At 37.6% G+C, this 15,871-nt stretch overlaps 1 protein-coding gene across 2 annotated transcripts in view; it reads left to right on the top strand.

The window, feature by feature from the left end:
- The window catches only part of LOC118643109 (eukaryotic translation initiation factor 2 subunit 3, X-linked-like), a 72,642-nt gene that overhangs the window by 46,868 nt on the left and 9,903 nt on the right, over positions 1-15,871 (top strand). The window contains exon 12 of one of the 2 annotated variants that reach the window (XM_036281015.1): positions 11,075-11,190. The exons of the other annotated variant lie outside the window; for it this stretch is intronic. Within the exon in view, the coding sequence (XP_036136908.1) occupies positions 11,075-11,138 (64 nt within the window). The 3' untranslated portion in view covers positions 11,139-11,190. Of the gene's footprint in view, positions 1-11,074; positions 11,191-15,871 lie in introns of those variants that run through there. 2 annotated transcript variants of the gene reach the window in all.

Here is a 15,871-nt window from a genome sequence, read left to right as displayed (position 1 = left end):
TATGGCCTTTATTTTGTCTAGATATGATCCCTCTATTCCCACACTGCTGAGCGTTTTTATCAGAAATGGATGCTGGATTTTTGTCAAAGGCTTTTTCAGCATCTATTGATATTATCATGTGGTTTTTTTCTTCATTTTATTTAAGTGGTGTATCACATTTATGGATTTGCGCATAGTGTGCCAGCCTTGCATCCCTGGTATGAACCCCACTTGGTCATGGTGGATAATTTTTTTGGTGTACTGCTGGATCCGATTTGCTAGTATTTTGTTCAGGATTTTGGCATCTGTGTTCATCAGGGATATTGGCCTGGAGTGTTCTTTCTTTGTTGTGTCTTTTTATGGTTGTGGAATTAGAATTATGCTGGCTTCATAAACCGAGTTTGGAAGTCTTCCTTCTTCTTGAATTTTTTGAAATAGTTTGAGGAGATGGGTATTAGTTCTTCTTTGAATGTTCGGTAAAACTCCCCCGTGAAGCCATCCGGGCTTGGGCATTTGTTTGCTGGGAGAGTCATGATTACATCTTCAATTTTTTCTGTTGTTATTTGTCTGTTCAAGTTTTCTATCTCTTCCTGATCCAGTTTTGGGAGACAGTGTGTCTAGAAATTTGTCCATTTTGCTTAGATTGTCGAATTTGTTGCCATATAATTGTTCATAGTAGTTGTTAACGATCTTTTGTATTTCTGTGGTTTCAGTTATTATCTCTCCTCCTTCATTTCTGATTCTGTGTATTTGGATTCTCTCTCTTTGTTTCTTGATGAGTCTAGCTAAGGGTCCATCAATCTTGTTTATCTTTTCGAATAACCAGCTGTTTGTTTCATTGATCCTTTGAATTGTTTTTTGGTCTCTATGTCATTTATTTCTGCTCTTATCCTTACTATTTCCTTCCTTCTACTTGCTCTGGGGTTTTCTTTTTGTTTGCACTCTAGTTCTTTAAGTTGTGAGGTTAGATAGTCTATTAGAGATTTTTCTTCTTTTTTTGAGGTAGGCCTGTAGTGCTATGAACTTCCCTCTCAGAACTGCTTTCGCTGCATCCCATAGTTTTTGTGTTGTCGTGTGTTCATTTTCATTGGTTTCCAGGAAGTTTTTGATTTCTTCCTCGATCTCCTCAGTGACCTATTCATTGTTTAATAACATACTATTTAGCGTCCATGTGTTCAAATGTCTTTGTATGTTCTTCTTGCAATTGATTTCTAGTTTCATGCCATTGTAATCTGAGAAGATGCTTGATATAATTTCTATCTTCTTGAACTTGTAGAGACTTAGTTTGTGCCCTAACATGTGGTCTACCTTTGAGAATGTTGCATGTACACTTGAGAAGAATGTGAATTCTGTAGTTTTGGGGTGTAGTTCTCTGTAGATATCTATTAAATCCATTTGTTCTAGTGCGTCATTTAGAGTCTCTATTTCCTTGCTAATTTTTTGTCTAGAGGATCTTTCCAGCGATGTCAGTCGGGTGTTGAAGTCTCCTGCTATGATTGTATTGCTATCGATTTCTCCTTTGAAGTCCTCCAGAAGTTTTTTAATATATTTTGGTGCTCCTATATTAGGTGCATATATGTTAATCAAGGTTATATCTTCTTGTTGGATAGATCCTTTCAATATTAAGTAGTGGCCTTCTTTGTCTCTAATTATGGACTTCATTCTGAAATCTATTTTATCAGATATGATTATTGCTACCCCAGCTTTTTTTTCTTTTTCGTTTGCTTGAAAGATTTTTTTCCATCCATTCACTTTCAATCTTTGTGAGTCTTTTGTTGTGTTGTGGGTCTCTTGTAAACAACATATAGGTGAGTCATGCTTACTTATCCTATCAGCTACTCTGTGTCTTTTTATGGGAGCATTCAGTCCATTTACATTTAAGGTTATTATTGATATGTACTTGTTTAGTGTGGTTCTATTTTTCTTCCTATTTCTCCTGGTAATTACAGCAGTCCTTTTAACATTTCTTGCAGTGCTGGTTTGGTGCTAGTGTATTCCCTTAGCCTTTTTTTGTCTGGGAAGCTCTTTATTTGACCTTCTATTTTGAATGATAGCCTTGCTGGGTAGAGTAGTCTTGGATTCAGATTCTTGTTTTTCATGACCTTGATTACTTCATGCCATTCCCTTCTTGCCTGTAGTGTTTCTTGTGAGACGTCAGGTGAGAGTCTTATGGGGTTTACTTTGTAGATAACCTGTTGCTTATCTCTTGCTACTTTAGGATTCTCTCTTTGTCTTTAATTTGTGGCAGTTTGATTACTATGTGTCTTGGTGTGGGCCTGTTTGGGTTGTTCTTACTTGGGGCTCTCTGTGCTTCTTGAACTTGAATGCCTCCTTCCTTCACCAAATTAGGGAAGTTTTCTGTCACTATTTCTTTGAATATATTCTCTAACCCTTGCTCATTTTCTTCTTCTTCGGGGACTCCTATGATGCAAATATTATTCTGTATCCAGCTGTCCCACAGTCCTCTTAAGCTGTCTTCCTGGTTTTTAAGCGTTTTTTTCTTTTGGTTTTGATTGGTTGATATTTTCTAGCCTGTCTTCTAATTCACTGATCTGGTCCTTAGCTTCCCCTATTCTGCTTTTTTAGACTTTCCAATGTGTTGTTCATTTCTGATATGTCATTCTTCATTTCTTCCTGTTTGTTTTTGTAACTGCTTGATTTTCAACATTTCTATGTCTTTACTCATGTGCTCATATCCTTACACATGCTATTGTGCTTCCTCAACATCATGGCTCTAAATTCTAGTTCTGTTAACTTGCTTAACTGCACCTCATTTATCTCATCTTCCGTAGGGGTCTCATGTTCTTTCATTTCGCTTTTGTTTCTGTTTTTCACCATTTTGGCTATCACAGTGGGCTTTGGAGTCTGCCAAATTTTCCCTGTGGGTGTTGGTGTTCTGCTGTTTGTGGTTCCCTCCCCTGGGTTTGGATGAGCCAGGGAGGACCCACTTTAAACACCACCTTCAAGTCTTAGTTTTTCTGGTTAGTGTTGCTGGCCCAGGGAATAGTAGTTATCCTCTAGCTTTTTTTTTTTTTTTTTTTTTTTTTGCCTGGAGGCTATTAGTAGAGTTTACCTGAGGACCCTTGGTTTCTGAGTTGCCTGGTAAACTCCCTCAGGTGCTCAGTGTAAGAGGTTGGGTCTGCTGTTGGTTGTTAATGGGCCTCAATTAGCATTTAAATGGCCACCAGGTGGGATTGAATCTCTGAGGGAGGGGCCTCCGCCTGGCCTCTCCCTAGGGCCCTGGGAAGGAGTAAAATGACCACAGTCCTGTGTGGCTGCACTCAGGGAAATCTCTTAGCACCCTCCAAAATCAGAGTGTCCCCACACAGTTGCAGTCCTGCCTTCCCTCTGCTGAAGCTCAAGGTGAGTGGCTGCTGCCAATTTAGCCTCTGTCTAGACTCTGCGTCATGGAGCCACCTGGGACTTTTAACCCGAGAGCGCTGCTTCCTGCCAAGGGCGGCCACGGCTGTGGCACCAGCAGAGGGTTTTGCACTCAGCAGAATCCCCAGGACTGAGCCGCTGTATCGGGATACTGCCGGGGTGGCAGCAGCTTCCAGCAGAGTCCCCTGGTCCCCTCGAGCCTCTGCGGCACCAGCCGAGGGCTTAGCACGCAGAGTTCACAGGAGTCAGCCTGGGTAGCAGCGTCCCGCCATGTCCCCTAGTCGGAGACAGTCCGTGCCAGCCCCTGCGGCACCGGCCGAGGGCTTAGCAGGCAGCAGGGTTCGCAGGACTGGGCGGGATCACAGCGGAGGCTTTATCAGCAACTTCTGCTGCTGCCTCCGAGTTCCCTGGCCCCAGCACGTCCGTGTGGCACCAGCCGAGGGTTTGGGAGGCAGGAGAGTTCGCAGGACTTGTGCAGGGTCGCAGAGGAGTCTTTAGCATCAATTCCCGCCACTGAATCCCCCGGTCTCCACCCAGGCCTCTGCGGACAGTGGGCCCCCGGCCCCGTCTCGTGTCCTTGCAAGCCTACCAGGATTGAGTCGGTGTCCCTGTTTATGTGGTCCTCCATAGTGTCTTTCGGTTGCCCCTTACTGACGATTTGCCTTTATTTTCCTTGTGAATCCAGTTTGGTCCTGGGAGATGGTCTGTGTAGCTCCATTCACTCTGCCGCCATTTTTTTTCTATTTTTGTTTCTTAAGGTGGGCCTATAGTTCTATGATATTTCCTCTCAGAATTGCGTTCGCTGCATCCCATAGATGTTGTTGTGTGTTCATTTTTATTGATTTCCAGGAACTTTTAAATTTCTTTCATAATCTACTCGATAACCCATTCATTGTTCAATAACATGCTATTTACCCTCCATGTGTTTGAATGTCTCTTCATGTTCTTGTTGCTGTTGATTTCTACTTGCATGCCATTGTGATCAGACAAGATGCTTGATATGATTTCAATCATCTTGAACTTGTAGAGACTTAGTTTGTGTCCTAACATGTGGTCTATCTTTAAGAATGTCCCATGGGCACTTGAGAAGAATGTGAATTCTGCAGTTTTGGGATGTAATTATAGATATTTATTAAATCCATTTGATCTAGCTCTTTATTTAGAGTCTCTGTTTCCTTGTTAATTTTTTGTCTAGAAGATCTATCCAGTGATGTCAGTGGGGTACTGAATTCCCCTTAGATTGTATTGCTATCAATTTATCCTATGAATTCCTTCAAAAGACTTTTAATATATATTGATGCTCCTATATTGTTTACCAAGGTTATACCTTCCTGTTGCATAGATTCTTTCAGTACCATGTAGTACCATGTCTACTTATGGCCTTCATTTTGAAATCTATTTTATCAGATATGAGTATTGCTACCCCAGCTTTTTTTCATTTCTCTTTGCTTGCAAATTTTTTTTTATCACTTCACTTTCAACCTATGTGAGTCTTTTGTTGTGAAGTGGGTCTCTTGTAAACAACATATAGACGAGTCATGCATTCTTAACCAATCAGCTACTCTATGTCTATTTATTGGAGCATTCAATCCATTTATATTTAAGGTAATTATTGATATATACTTATTTATTGCCATTTTTCTTTAGTGTGGTTATATATATTTTTCCTATTTCTTCTAATTACAGTAGTCCTTTTAACATTTCTTGCAGTGCTGGTTTGGTGCTAATGCATTCCCTTAGCCTTTTTTTGTCTGGGAAGCTCTTTATTTGACCTTCTATTTTGAATGACAGCCTTGCTGGGTAGAGTAGTCTTGGATTCAAATGCTTGTTTTTCATGACCTTGATTACTTCCGGCCACTCTCTTCTGTCCTGTAATGTTTCTTGTGAGAAGTCAGCTGATAGTCTTATGGGGTTGATTGAAATGCTTGTTTTTCATGACCTTGATTACTTCATGCTACTCCCTTCTGGCCTGTAGTGTTTCTTGTGAGAAGGCAGCTGATGGTCTTATGGGGTTTCCTTTGTAGGTAACCTGTAGCTTATCTCTTGCTACCTTTAGGATTCTCTCTGTCTTTAATTCTTGGCATTTTAATTACTATGTGTCTTGGTGTGGGCCTGTTTGGGTTCTCCTTTGTTGGGGCTCTCTGTGCTTCTTGAACTTGAATGCCTTCTTTCTCTACCAAATTGGGGAAGTTTTCTGTCACTATTTCTTCAAATATATTCTCTAACCCTTGCTCATTTTCTTCTTTTCTATGGATTCCTGTGATGCAGATATTATTACGTTTTTCAGTTGTCCTACACTTCTCTTAAGCTGTCCTCCTATATTCTAATTGTTTTTTCTTTTTGGTTTTCTGGTCGTTTTTTTCTACCCTGTCTTCTAATTCACTGATGCGGTCCTCTGCTACTTCTACTCTACTTTTTAGTCCTTTTAATGTGTTCTTTATTTCTGCTCTTATTCTTTGTTTCTTCTGGGTGGTATTTAATTTCCAGTTGATTGATTGTCAATATTTCTGTCTTAACTTATGATGTTGATGTCTTTACTCATGCTGTTGAGCTTCCTGAAGATCATGGCTCTGAATTCTAGTTCCATTAACTTGCTCAACTGCATTTTATCTATTTCATCTTCGGTGGAGGTCTCTTGCTCTTTCATTTTGATTTTTTCCTTTTTTTCCACTATTTTAGCTATCTCAATGGGTTTTGGAGTTTGCTAAGTTTTTTCTGTATGTGTTGGTGTTCTGCTGTATATGGCTCCCTCTACTGGTTTTGGATGAGCCTGAGTGTGTCCACGTTAAACATCACTGTGAAGTCTTACGCAAGCCCAGGAAGGGTTCAGTTATCCTCTAGCTTTTTGCCTGGAGGCTGTTAGTCGCAGTTACTTGAAGAGCCTTGGGTTCACAGTTGAATGATAAACACCCTCCTTCATGATACAGGGATTTCTTAAAGGTGAGACTGATGCTGGTTGTTATTACAGTTCAATTTGCATTTCAATTGCCCACTAAGTTGGGTTGAATCTTAAAGGGAGAACCTTCCACCTCTCCATAGAGCCTTGGGAAGGAGTAAGACGGCTACCATCCTGCCTGGCCAACACTCAGCAATAGTTGGAGCACCCTCCAAATCCTGAGTGTCCCCACACAGTTCCAGTTCAGTCCACCCTCCCTCTGCAAGAGCCCATGGTGAGTGGCTGTGGATATTTTATCACTCTGTCCCAGCCCTCTGCGCAGTGGAGCGGGCTTGGGAGTTTAACCCCAGTGGCATTGCTGACAGCTAAGGCCACTGATGTCCCCGTGCTCCCAGCCCACCTCTCGCAACTCCACAATTTTCCCAGGGTTGATTCAGTGTCCCTGGTTATTTGGTCCTCCCAAGCTGCTTTTCTGTTGCTTTTTCTTGACAATTTGTTTTCATTTTTATTGTAATTCCAGTTTGGTCCTGGGAGATGGTCTGTAGAGCTTCCACTGACTCTGCCGCCATTTTGGAATCCCCCATTTTTATGTTCTCTTAATTTCTTCCACTTTTGGCTATTGTGCTTGATGCTGCTATGAATACGGGTGTACAAATATCTGTATCAGCTCATATTGCTATTCTCAATTTTGGAGGTGGTTATATACCCAGATTTGGGTCATAACATAATTCTGTTTATAATTCATTCAGAATTACACATATACTGTTTTCCACACAAGCTACCCATGCATTTTGGTACATTTAGTTTTTTTTTTTCTTTTTTCATTTCTCTCAAGATGTTTTCTAATTTTTCTGGGGTTTTCTTTGGCCTTCTTGTTTATTAACAATTATGTTTAATTCCCCTATGCAAACATACTTTGGAGTTACTGAGGGTTCAGTTCAATACTGACCACTACAATAAAGCAAATATCAGAGTAAAGTGAGTCACATGAATTTTTGGTGTCTCAGTGTTTATACTCTACTGTAGACTGTTAAGTGTGCAGTAGAATTGTGTCTTAAATACATAATGTGTGTGCCTTATTTAAAGATAATTCATTGGTAACGATCATGTGAGGCTTAAGTGAGTTATAATGTCTTTTGAGGGTAGAGGGTCCTGCCTCTAAGTTATGACTCCTGACTGATCAGGATGGTGGGTGCTGAAGTTGGTGAGCTGTGGCAATTTCTTAATATAAGGCATTAGTAAATTTGCTGCAGCAATTCACTTTTTTTCTTGAACACTTAAAAGTCAATGTAGAGTTAGTAAGTGGCCTAATTTTAATATCGTTGTTTTTTAAGTAATGTAGAGATTTGAGAAGAGGGAGAGAGACTGTGTGGAAGGGTGGGTTGGTCAAACACACACACAGCATTTATACAAAAAGCTCATTGTCTTATGTTGGTGCAGTTTATGGTGCCCAAAACAGTTACAATATTAACATTAAAACAACTGGTCATACAAATCACCATAACATACATGATAATTACATTGATTTTTTTTTTTTTTTTTGAGCAAGAGAGAGAAACATTAATTGGCTACCTCTTGCACTTCCCCAAAACCCAACCATGTGCCTTGACAGGAATCTAACCAGGATGTCTCAATCCATGGGACGATGCTCAATCCACTGGGCCACACCGGCCAGACACATATATGATAATTATAAAGAAGTGTGAAATAATGTCAGGATTACCAAAATGTGACATAGATAAATGAGCAGTGCTGAGATACTTGCTCAGTGCAGGACTGCTACACAACTTTAAATTGTGAAAAACACAGCATCTGAAATATAGTAAAATGAGATATGCTTGTATTTGTAGATTCTCTAATTATCCTTATTTTTATTTCTCATTTGAGGATATGTTTGTTTATTTATTTATTTATCTATTCATTTATTTATTTATTCATTTATTATTCATTTATTTATTAATTCTTTAGATAGAGTAGAAGGGAAGAGAGATGTGAGAAAGACATATGGAATGCTTGCCTCTTGCACAAGCTTGACGGACTGGGGATTATACCTACAATTCAGGTATGTTCCCATGACCGGAATCAAACCTGTGACCCTTTGGTTAGTGCGCTGACGATGTTAAGCACTGAGCAAAAACGTTTTGTTTTGTGGGGTTTTTTGTCTCCAATTTTGAAAATACTTTTTCTAGATATAGGGTTCTTGATTGACAGGTATTATTTCTTTCAACACTTTGAATATAATGTTCACTGTACTTTTTCCTGTAAGGTATTATTGAGAATCTTATTGAAACTCCTTTACCTTGTATATTTAGTTTTCTAACGGTCCGATAGCCTGGGAACTGGCACCAGGCAAACTGTTCAGCCATTACCTCGCATACCCAACCTAAACTCCCACCCTGTTTCAGGAACTGTTTGCCCCGAACTCATAGATCAATTCCTGTCCCATTCTCCTGTCCTAGTCCAGGAACTGTTTGCCCTGGGATAATAGATTCACATTCCAGGGACTCTCATGTGTAGCCCCTCAGGACCTAGTCCTAACAACAAATTCCTGCTGCCTTAGGCGCAGATATAAAAATCACAGACCCCAGCATTGGGCGCGGCTTCTAGGACTCGACCCCCGGAGTCTGTGAACCCGCCCAGAGTGTACCCATAAAGCCTGATTTCTACGTATTCGGCTGTTTGGCTCTTCGGTTTCTTTCCACCTCACACTGGCGGTGCCTGGCTACCTTATATTAAGCAGTTGAACTATTGGCAATTTTTAAATATTGGATGAAAATACATTTTTCTGGGTTTTTTTTCAAAACTTATGACTTAGACTGTTAGTATATACTGATATTTTTTCATACTATTTCAAAGTCTCTATTTGTCTTTGACTTTAGACAGATCAGAATGTGTTTTGATATAGTTATTTTTTTTGTTAACCCTTGCTGAGGGATATTTTTTCCATTGATTTTTAGAGAGTAAAATGGAGGGAGAGAGAGAATGAGAGAGACATGGATGTTAGAAAGACATCGATTGGACTGGTTGCCTTTAACAGGGGCTGGCTGGGAATCAAACCCACAACCTTTTGGTGTGCTGACCAACACTAACCATGGAGCAACACCAGCCATGACTTAATGAGTTTTTCTGTGGGGGTTATCTAGTTGGAGTTTTATGAGCTTCTTGAACTTACTCATTTCTTCACTTTGGGGAAATGTATCATTATTTCTTCAAAGGAGGTGTCTATAAGTTTTTCAGTTGATATTCACCTTTCTTCATTCTCTTTTCTTTTGCTTCTAAGACTCAAGTGATCTGTATTTAGGGTCTGTTATTTTCTAATATTGTTTCAGTCTGCCCTTTTATTCTTGTAAGATTTTTAAATGTACCTCTATTTTTAGCTCCAGAATGTCTCTTTAGTTTTTTATAACTTATATGTTTAATTCTCATTTTGATTATATATTGCTTTTCTCATTTTCTTTAGGTATCCGTATTCTCCTTTAACTCTTTGAGTATGTTTAAAGCAGTTGCTGTAAAGTATTTCTGAAATGAGTCCAAAGCCTTTGTATTTTCTTTAAGTTTAGTTTTTGGAGACTTATGTGTTATTTTGAATGGAACATATTTCTCCTTAATTTTGTATGCCTTATGATATTTTACTTTGAATTGAATATTTCAACTCAGCCATGAAACAGCCATGTTTTGCAGCCTTTGTAGACTGACTGTATGCAGGAAGAGACCTTCACTAATCAAAGAATGAAGGTTTATCGGTCTTCTCCATCCAGTTCTGTCTTCCCTGGAGTTGTATGGTCTGTCTTTCAATTTTGATATACTCAGATGCTTTAAATCTCTTAATTTCCATAAGTGTCACCTTGCTTATTTTTTGAACCGGTTGTACTGTATTTCTCTGTTCATAATCTATTTTGTCTGGTGGTCTTCAGTCCCTCTGAAGCTTTCCCTTATCATGGAAGTGCACCACTACTTTTAATAGTCTGCATCCCAATATGCAACTATGGCATGACTCTCTCAGCACTCTGAGTCAGGCAAGACTGAAACTAATCTGTAGAGCAGCTCACAGACGAGCCAGAATTTTGAAAATAAATTTTACTTTTTTGCTCTATATCATGGGAGGAATTGAGAATTGGTTGGCTTCCTCTTGGCTATGCTATACTGGGTATGCAAAATGCCACAGAATTTCCTTCTCATTTGAGTGTGGCTTCTTCTTGATTGGCATTTGTTTAGTTGCTACAGATCAACCAAACTACTTTTGTCAATATGTTACTTGATGTATCTGTGGGAAAATAAGGGCCAGTAACCTGCAAGTACCTCATTGTTGCTAATTTTCCTTCTCCTGTTATATAGTTTAGAATCACAGTTTTGGGGGTTCCCCTCCCCCCACATATTTAGATGGGTTTTATTATAGAAGCTAAGGTAGCAGTCTACTCTGGTCATTGTATAGAATGGACATTATTATTTCTATTCAGGTAAGCTTTTTCTAGTCTATATGTTCTAGTCCTTTACGTATTTCACTTTGAAGCTTTATAATCTGTTGAAATGGGTGACCTAAAGTGTTCTTAATTGTTGATTCTAAATTGGGTAGGTATATTTTTTAAAGAGGAGCACATGTATGACCACAACTTTTTGTTTACTTTTCTTGTTATTCATTCTGGCCAAAATCTCTATCATTTAAGGAGAGAATATGAACTTGTCTTTATAGAGGAATGTGTTATGGGGAAAAGTTTTAATTTAAACAATACCTCAGTAAAATCAGTTATATCAACATTTTGTGGTAATACTAATTAGATTGATTTAAAATTTATTGTTTCTTTTATTTTCATATTGCAGTTTAATTGGTTGGGGTCAGATAAGAAGAGGAATAACCATGAAGCCAACAGTAGATGATGACTGAAGGATATCAGTTAAAAAATACATTTGGGTGAAGTCAAGTTTTTCTTACCAAACTAGGGATGTAGCAAACCAATACTGGAGAATATATTTACATATTATTACTTTAGAAGCTATAAGTTTGTTCCTTTTTGTGTGTGTGAGAAAATTTAGTTTATATTATTAGAATAAATCTAAGATCTACAATAAATATTAAAATTGGTATGTTGATGGATTTAACCCACATTTTAGCAGAAATTAATCATTGCTAAACAGTATAAAATTTGTACATTAATTCAGGTTTGAAATAAACCATATTACAAACATCCTCTGTTCATAGCACACATACAACTGAACTTGTTTAAAATAAAGTTTTCTTCTTATTTTTTCATGATTTGTCTTTGAGTTTTTTCAGACATAAAGGTCTCTTGAATCTGTATAAACTTGACACAAAATATCCTGAAAACCAGCTTCCTTTTACTGCATATATTAGGTTGCCTTCTCTAAAATCTAGGACAAAAATGAATAGGCTTAAATTAAATTATCCTTTAGAACATGAGAATTCACTTACATGGACAAACTTCTCTCTTTCCTAGACTGGATCATAGGAAGCTCAGAACAGTTTTACTTTACCTTCACTATATTTCTTTTTTATATCAATTGGTTGATTCAACCAGGTGCTAAACCCGCAAATCCTGCACGTGCCCTGACCAGGAATTGAACCGGCCATCTTCTGTTGCACAGGATGACACCCAACCAACAGAGCTACACAGGCCAGGGCTATCCTTATTTTTTACTGGATTTTCCTGAAACGCAGCAGTTTTCCCTTTGAAGAATATAATTTACCAAAAAAAAATTCTAGAAAAGCAATGAGCATCTTTCTGAGCCTTATTTTATGTTGTATCTTAACTGTTTAATTGATATGGTTGTAATGTAGATTCTAGTACTAGTAATGTTTTCTACTGTCAAGTTGCAAATACTTTTGTCTTTGTTCTTAATTACTTGTTGTTATTAATAATTGTCAGTATTGGCATATTATATTAATTTGCATCTGGAGAAAATAGGAGCTAGCAGAAGACCAAGGTACTGATGTTATAACCATTTGCCAAGGGAACTAAATTATAATTGTATTTAATGATGTTTTTTTTCTTAGCCCTCATATATTGAATCCACTCACACCTGACTTGCTCATTAACTAGCCAGTTTTTAATACCATAAGGCGCAAAGACATGTTAACATCTGGGCTATTGGGCATGTGTGGTTCATAAATATAAGAACAAAAACATGGTTTTATTGTCCCAGAAAAATGCATTTAAACAATTTAAACAAATTTTCAGTCAGTAGAGCACTTCCATAAATTTCATATGAAAACTACCTGTGCCCGGGAAAAAAAAACAAAAAAACAAAACACCTATTTAGTACTTATTGAGATCTTGTGCTTCACACTGTTAAATGTTATTTATAGTTAGTCACAAAATCTCACTGAGCTAGATACTGTTATCACCACTTTACCTTTGAAGGAACTGAGGTACAAAGAAGTTAAACTTGCCCAAGTCTTACAGCTAATAAGTAACAGCTTAAATTTAAACCTAGGTAATCTGGTCCATAGTTTGTACCCTAAACCATGAAGTTACACTGCCTCTCTTGGAGAGTCTATTTTCTAGGTGTTTCATGCCAATGAGATACAGCTTCATAAATGTGTCATTCAAAAGATTCTTCCTGACCTTTTTTGCTTGTGTTTTCCTGGCCTTTTATTATTTTTTCTGTTTATTGTATTACTGTCTGTTCTAATACTGTTAAGGTCTTCCTCCATAAATTTTCCTCTAGTTATATCAGTCTTTGCTATAAAATTGAGAGTAAGCACAGAGTGAGTTGGACAAACTCACTATTGTCATGAAGAAATGTTTGTCTGAAAAATGTTTGTTTTTGACTAGTAAACAATATCTACTATTGATATAGCTAAACTAGCGTTACTGGTTATTACCTGCCTAGCATATCTTTTGATCTTTGGCCTTTGGTTACACCTGTAATCTTAGCCACAATTCATTCTTTTTTGTGTGGAAAGTTGTTTGGTTTCCACAGGATATATGTCATTGGTTCTTTATCAGTAAGTCAGATATGATTCTATAGATCATAAACTTTATTTGAAGTAGAACTTAGACCAAAATAATGTAATTGGAGAACATTTAAAACATTTTTAAATATTTTTTTTTTTTTTTTTTTTAATCCTCACCCTAGGATATTTTCCCATTTAACCTCAGAGAGGGAGGGAGTGAGAGAGAGAGAAACATCCATGGGAAAGAGACAACATTGATTGGTTGCTTCCCACATGACCCCAGTCAGGGCCTGGGAATCACAGCTCAACTGAGGTACTTGCCTCCTGATCAGAACCAAATTGGCAACTCTGGTATGCAGGCTGACACTCTAAACACTGAGCCAAACTAGCCAGGCCTTAAATCTTTTAACATTCTTCCATTGATGTAGGAGGGAGAGAAGCATTGAAGAAAATGTAATTCTTCTAAATTTAGTTTTATGTAAAAATCTTTGGAACAATTTTGTGATGTTTTTATAGCCATCTAAGGGTCTAAATCTTGAAAATTGAATGGGCTGTCAGAAGGGAGTAATTTTAAAGGCTAAGTAGATGGGGTTAAAAAAACAAAACAAAACAAAAAACACCAGCTTTTATTTTATTAATACTTTCTCACTGAAAAAATCATACATCAGACCAAAGAGTCACAGGTTCAGTTTAGTCAAGGGCACAAACTTTGGTTGTGATTTTCTATCCCAGCCCCTTGTTGGCATTATGCGGGAGACAACCAATAGATGTGTCTCTCTCACGTGGATGTTTCTTTCTCTTCCTCTCTTCCTCCCTCCCACTCTATCTGAAAATCAATGGAAAAATATCCTCGGGTGAGAATAAAAAAGGAAAAGCATGCATGTACTTCAAATAGTACTTTGGATGATGTTTTCTGTACAGTATGTCACTGTTGGCTTGTTTCTGACATATACTATGTGACCATCTTTAGGGCTCATATGGGTAAAGAAGTGAACAAAAGATCCCAAAACAGAAGGTTAATGGAAACTATTTTTGGTAGTAGCAAGAGCGGTGATAATTATTTGGATTTAAGCATGGAAGTTGATTAAATTTCACCAAGTAGAGACTTATTTTATTTTTCTTTTAAATGTTGCAAAGAAATCTAAAACTAGAATTAGTTGTAATAGTAGAAAAGTAAAGATAAGTTATACTGTCATTGACCTTTCTACATCAGGAGTGGCAGTTTAAATTGTGCTTGGTTGCTATGCGGTTGGAGTATTGGCTGGTGGACCAGAGAGTCCCAGATTTGGTTTCTGCTAAGGACATGTACAAAAAAAAAAAAAAAAATTTGTTTAAAATGTGCTTGTTCTTATACTATATGTATCTAAACTAGAGGTAATATTTCTGCTCCTTTTACAGAAAGTGATTTTATTTAAACAGCGTAACCATCTGTTTATGTATTGAGTGTCCATTAATTGTTCAAAAAGCAAGATCTTAGAAAATGTGCTCTTTTTAATGGAAAACTAAATCTACTCCATGTGGAATTTGAAGTATTGAGAGGAGAAGTGGGATGAGGAATAGTGTTTGTAAGTCAAATAATTGTTTAGAGTAAACTTAGGTTAAGTTTGCTTTAATTCCAGTTTGCTGAGAATTTTCATCTATTCAGAGGATTTTGTTTTAGTTTGTTAGTTATTAAATTATGTTGATTGATTTTTGTTTACTATTAATCTAGCCCTTGTACTGATTTCCCTTTTCTTTCTTTTTTACTTTTATTTTTGTTTTTCCTGGAAGAGACCATTTGATGTAAATATATTGTTGGCTTTGTTTTGCTAAAAAAAATGTTGAGGGTCTGTAGTTTGCTTTTTCTGTGACAATCTTGTTTTAATCTGAGTTATGTTGACTTCTTAAAATTCGTTGAGGAGTGTACTGTGTTCAGCATTTTGGGCAAGTTTGTGTAGAAATGGTAGTATTTTTTAAAATACATATATTTTTTATTGATTTTAGAGAGAGAGGAAGGGAGAAACAAAGAGAAAATTGATGTGAGACAGAAACATGGATCAGTTGTCTCCTGTAGGTACCTGAACTGGGGATCAAATCCACAACCTCAATGGCAATCGAACCTGCAACCCCTTGATGTAACAAAAAATGCTCCAATCAACTGAGCCACACCTGCCAAGACAGCATTTATTTTATTGTATTTTATTTCTAATAAATTTATTCATATTTTTTCATTATAGATACCCTCCTTTGACACCAACCTCCCCACTCCAGCCCCACCCCCCTGTATTTATACTGTTGTCTGTGTCCTTTGGTTATGCATATATGCATATAAGTTCTGAAGTTTATCTCGCTCCCACAAATTACCCTCTCTTGTGAGGTTTGTCAGTCCGTACCCTACTTCTATGTATCTGGGTCTGTTTTGTTCATCAGCTTATTTTATACTTTATAGTCCACAAATGAAATCATATGTTTTTGTCTTTCTCTCATTGGCTTGTTTTGCTTATCATAATACTCTTCAGGTCTCTCCATGTCTTCTCAAAGAATAAGAGATTTTTCTTACAGCTGAATAGTGTTCCATCCACTCATCTGCTGATGGGCACTCGGGCGGTTTACAAATCTTCGCTAAAGAGCTCTGCTGTGAACATAGGAGTGCATACATTCTTTCTGACTGGTGTTTAAGCTTCTTAGGGTACATTCCTAGAAGTGGGATCACTGAGTGGTCA

This window comes from Molossus molossus, unplaced genomic scaffold (assembly GCF_014108415.1).
Source record: "Molossus molossus isolate mMolMol1 unplaced genomic scaffold, mMolMol1.p scaffold_m16_p_30, whole genome shotgun sequence".
In the NCBI taxonomy this organism is placed as follows: Eukaryota; Metazoa; Chordata; class Mammalia; order Chiroptera; family Molossidae; genus Molossus; species Molossus molossus.
The sequence above is the reverse complement of the archived record's forward strand: the minus strand, read 5'-3'. Positions and strand labels throughout refer to the sequence as shown.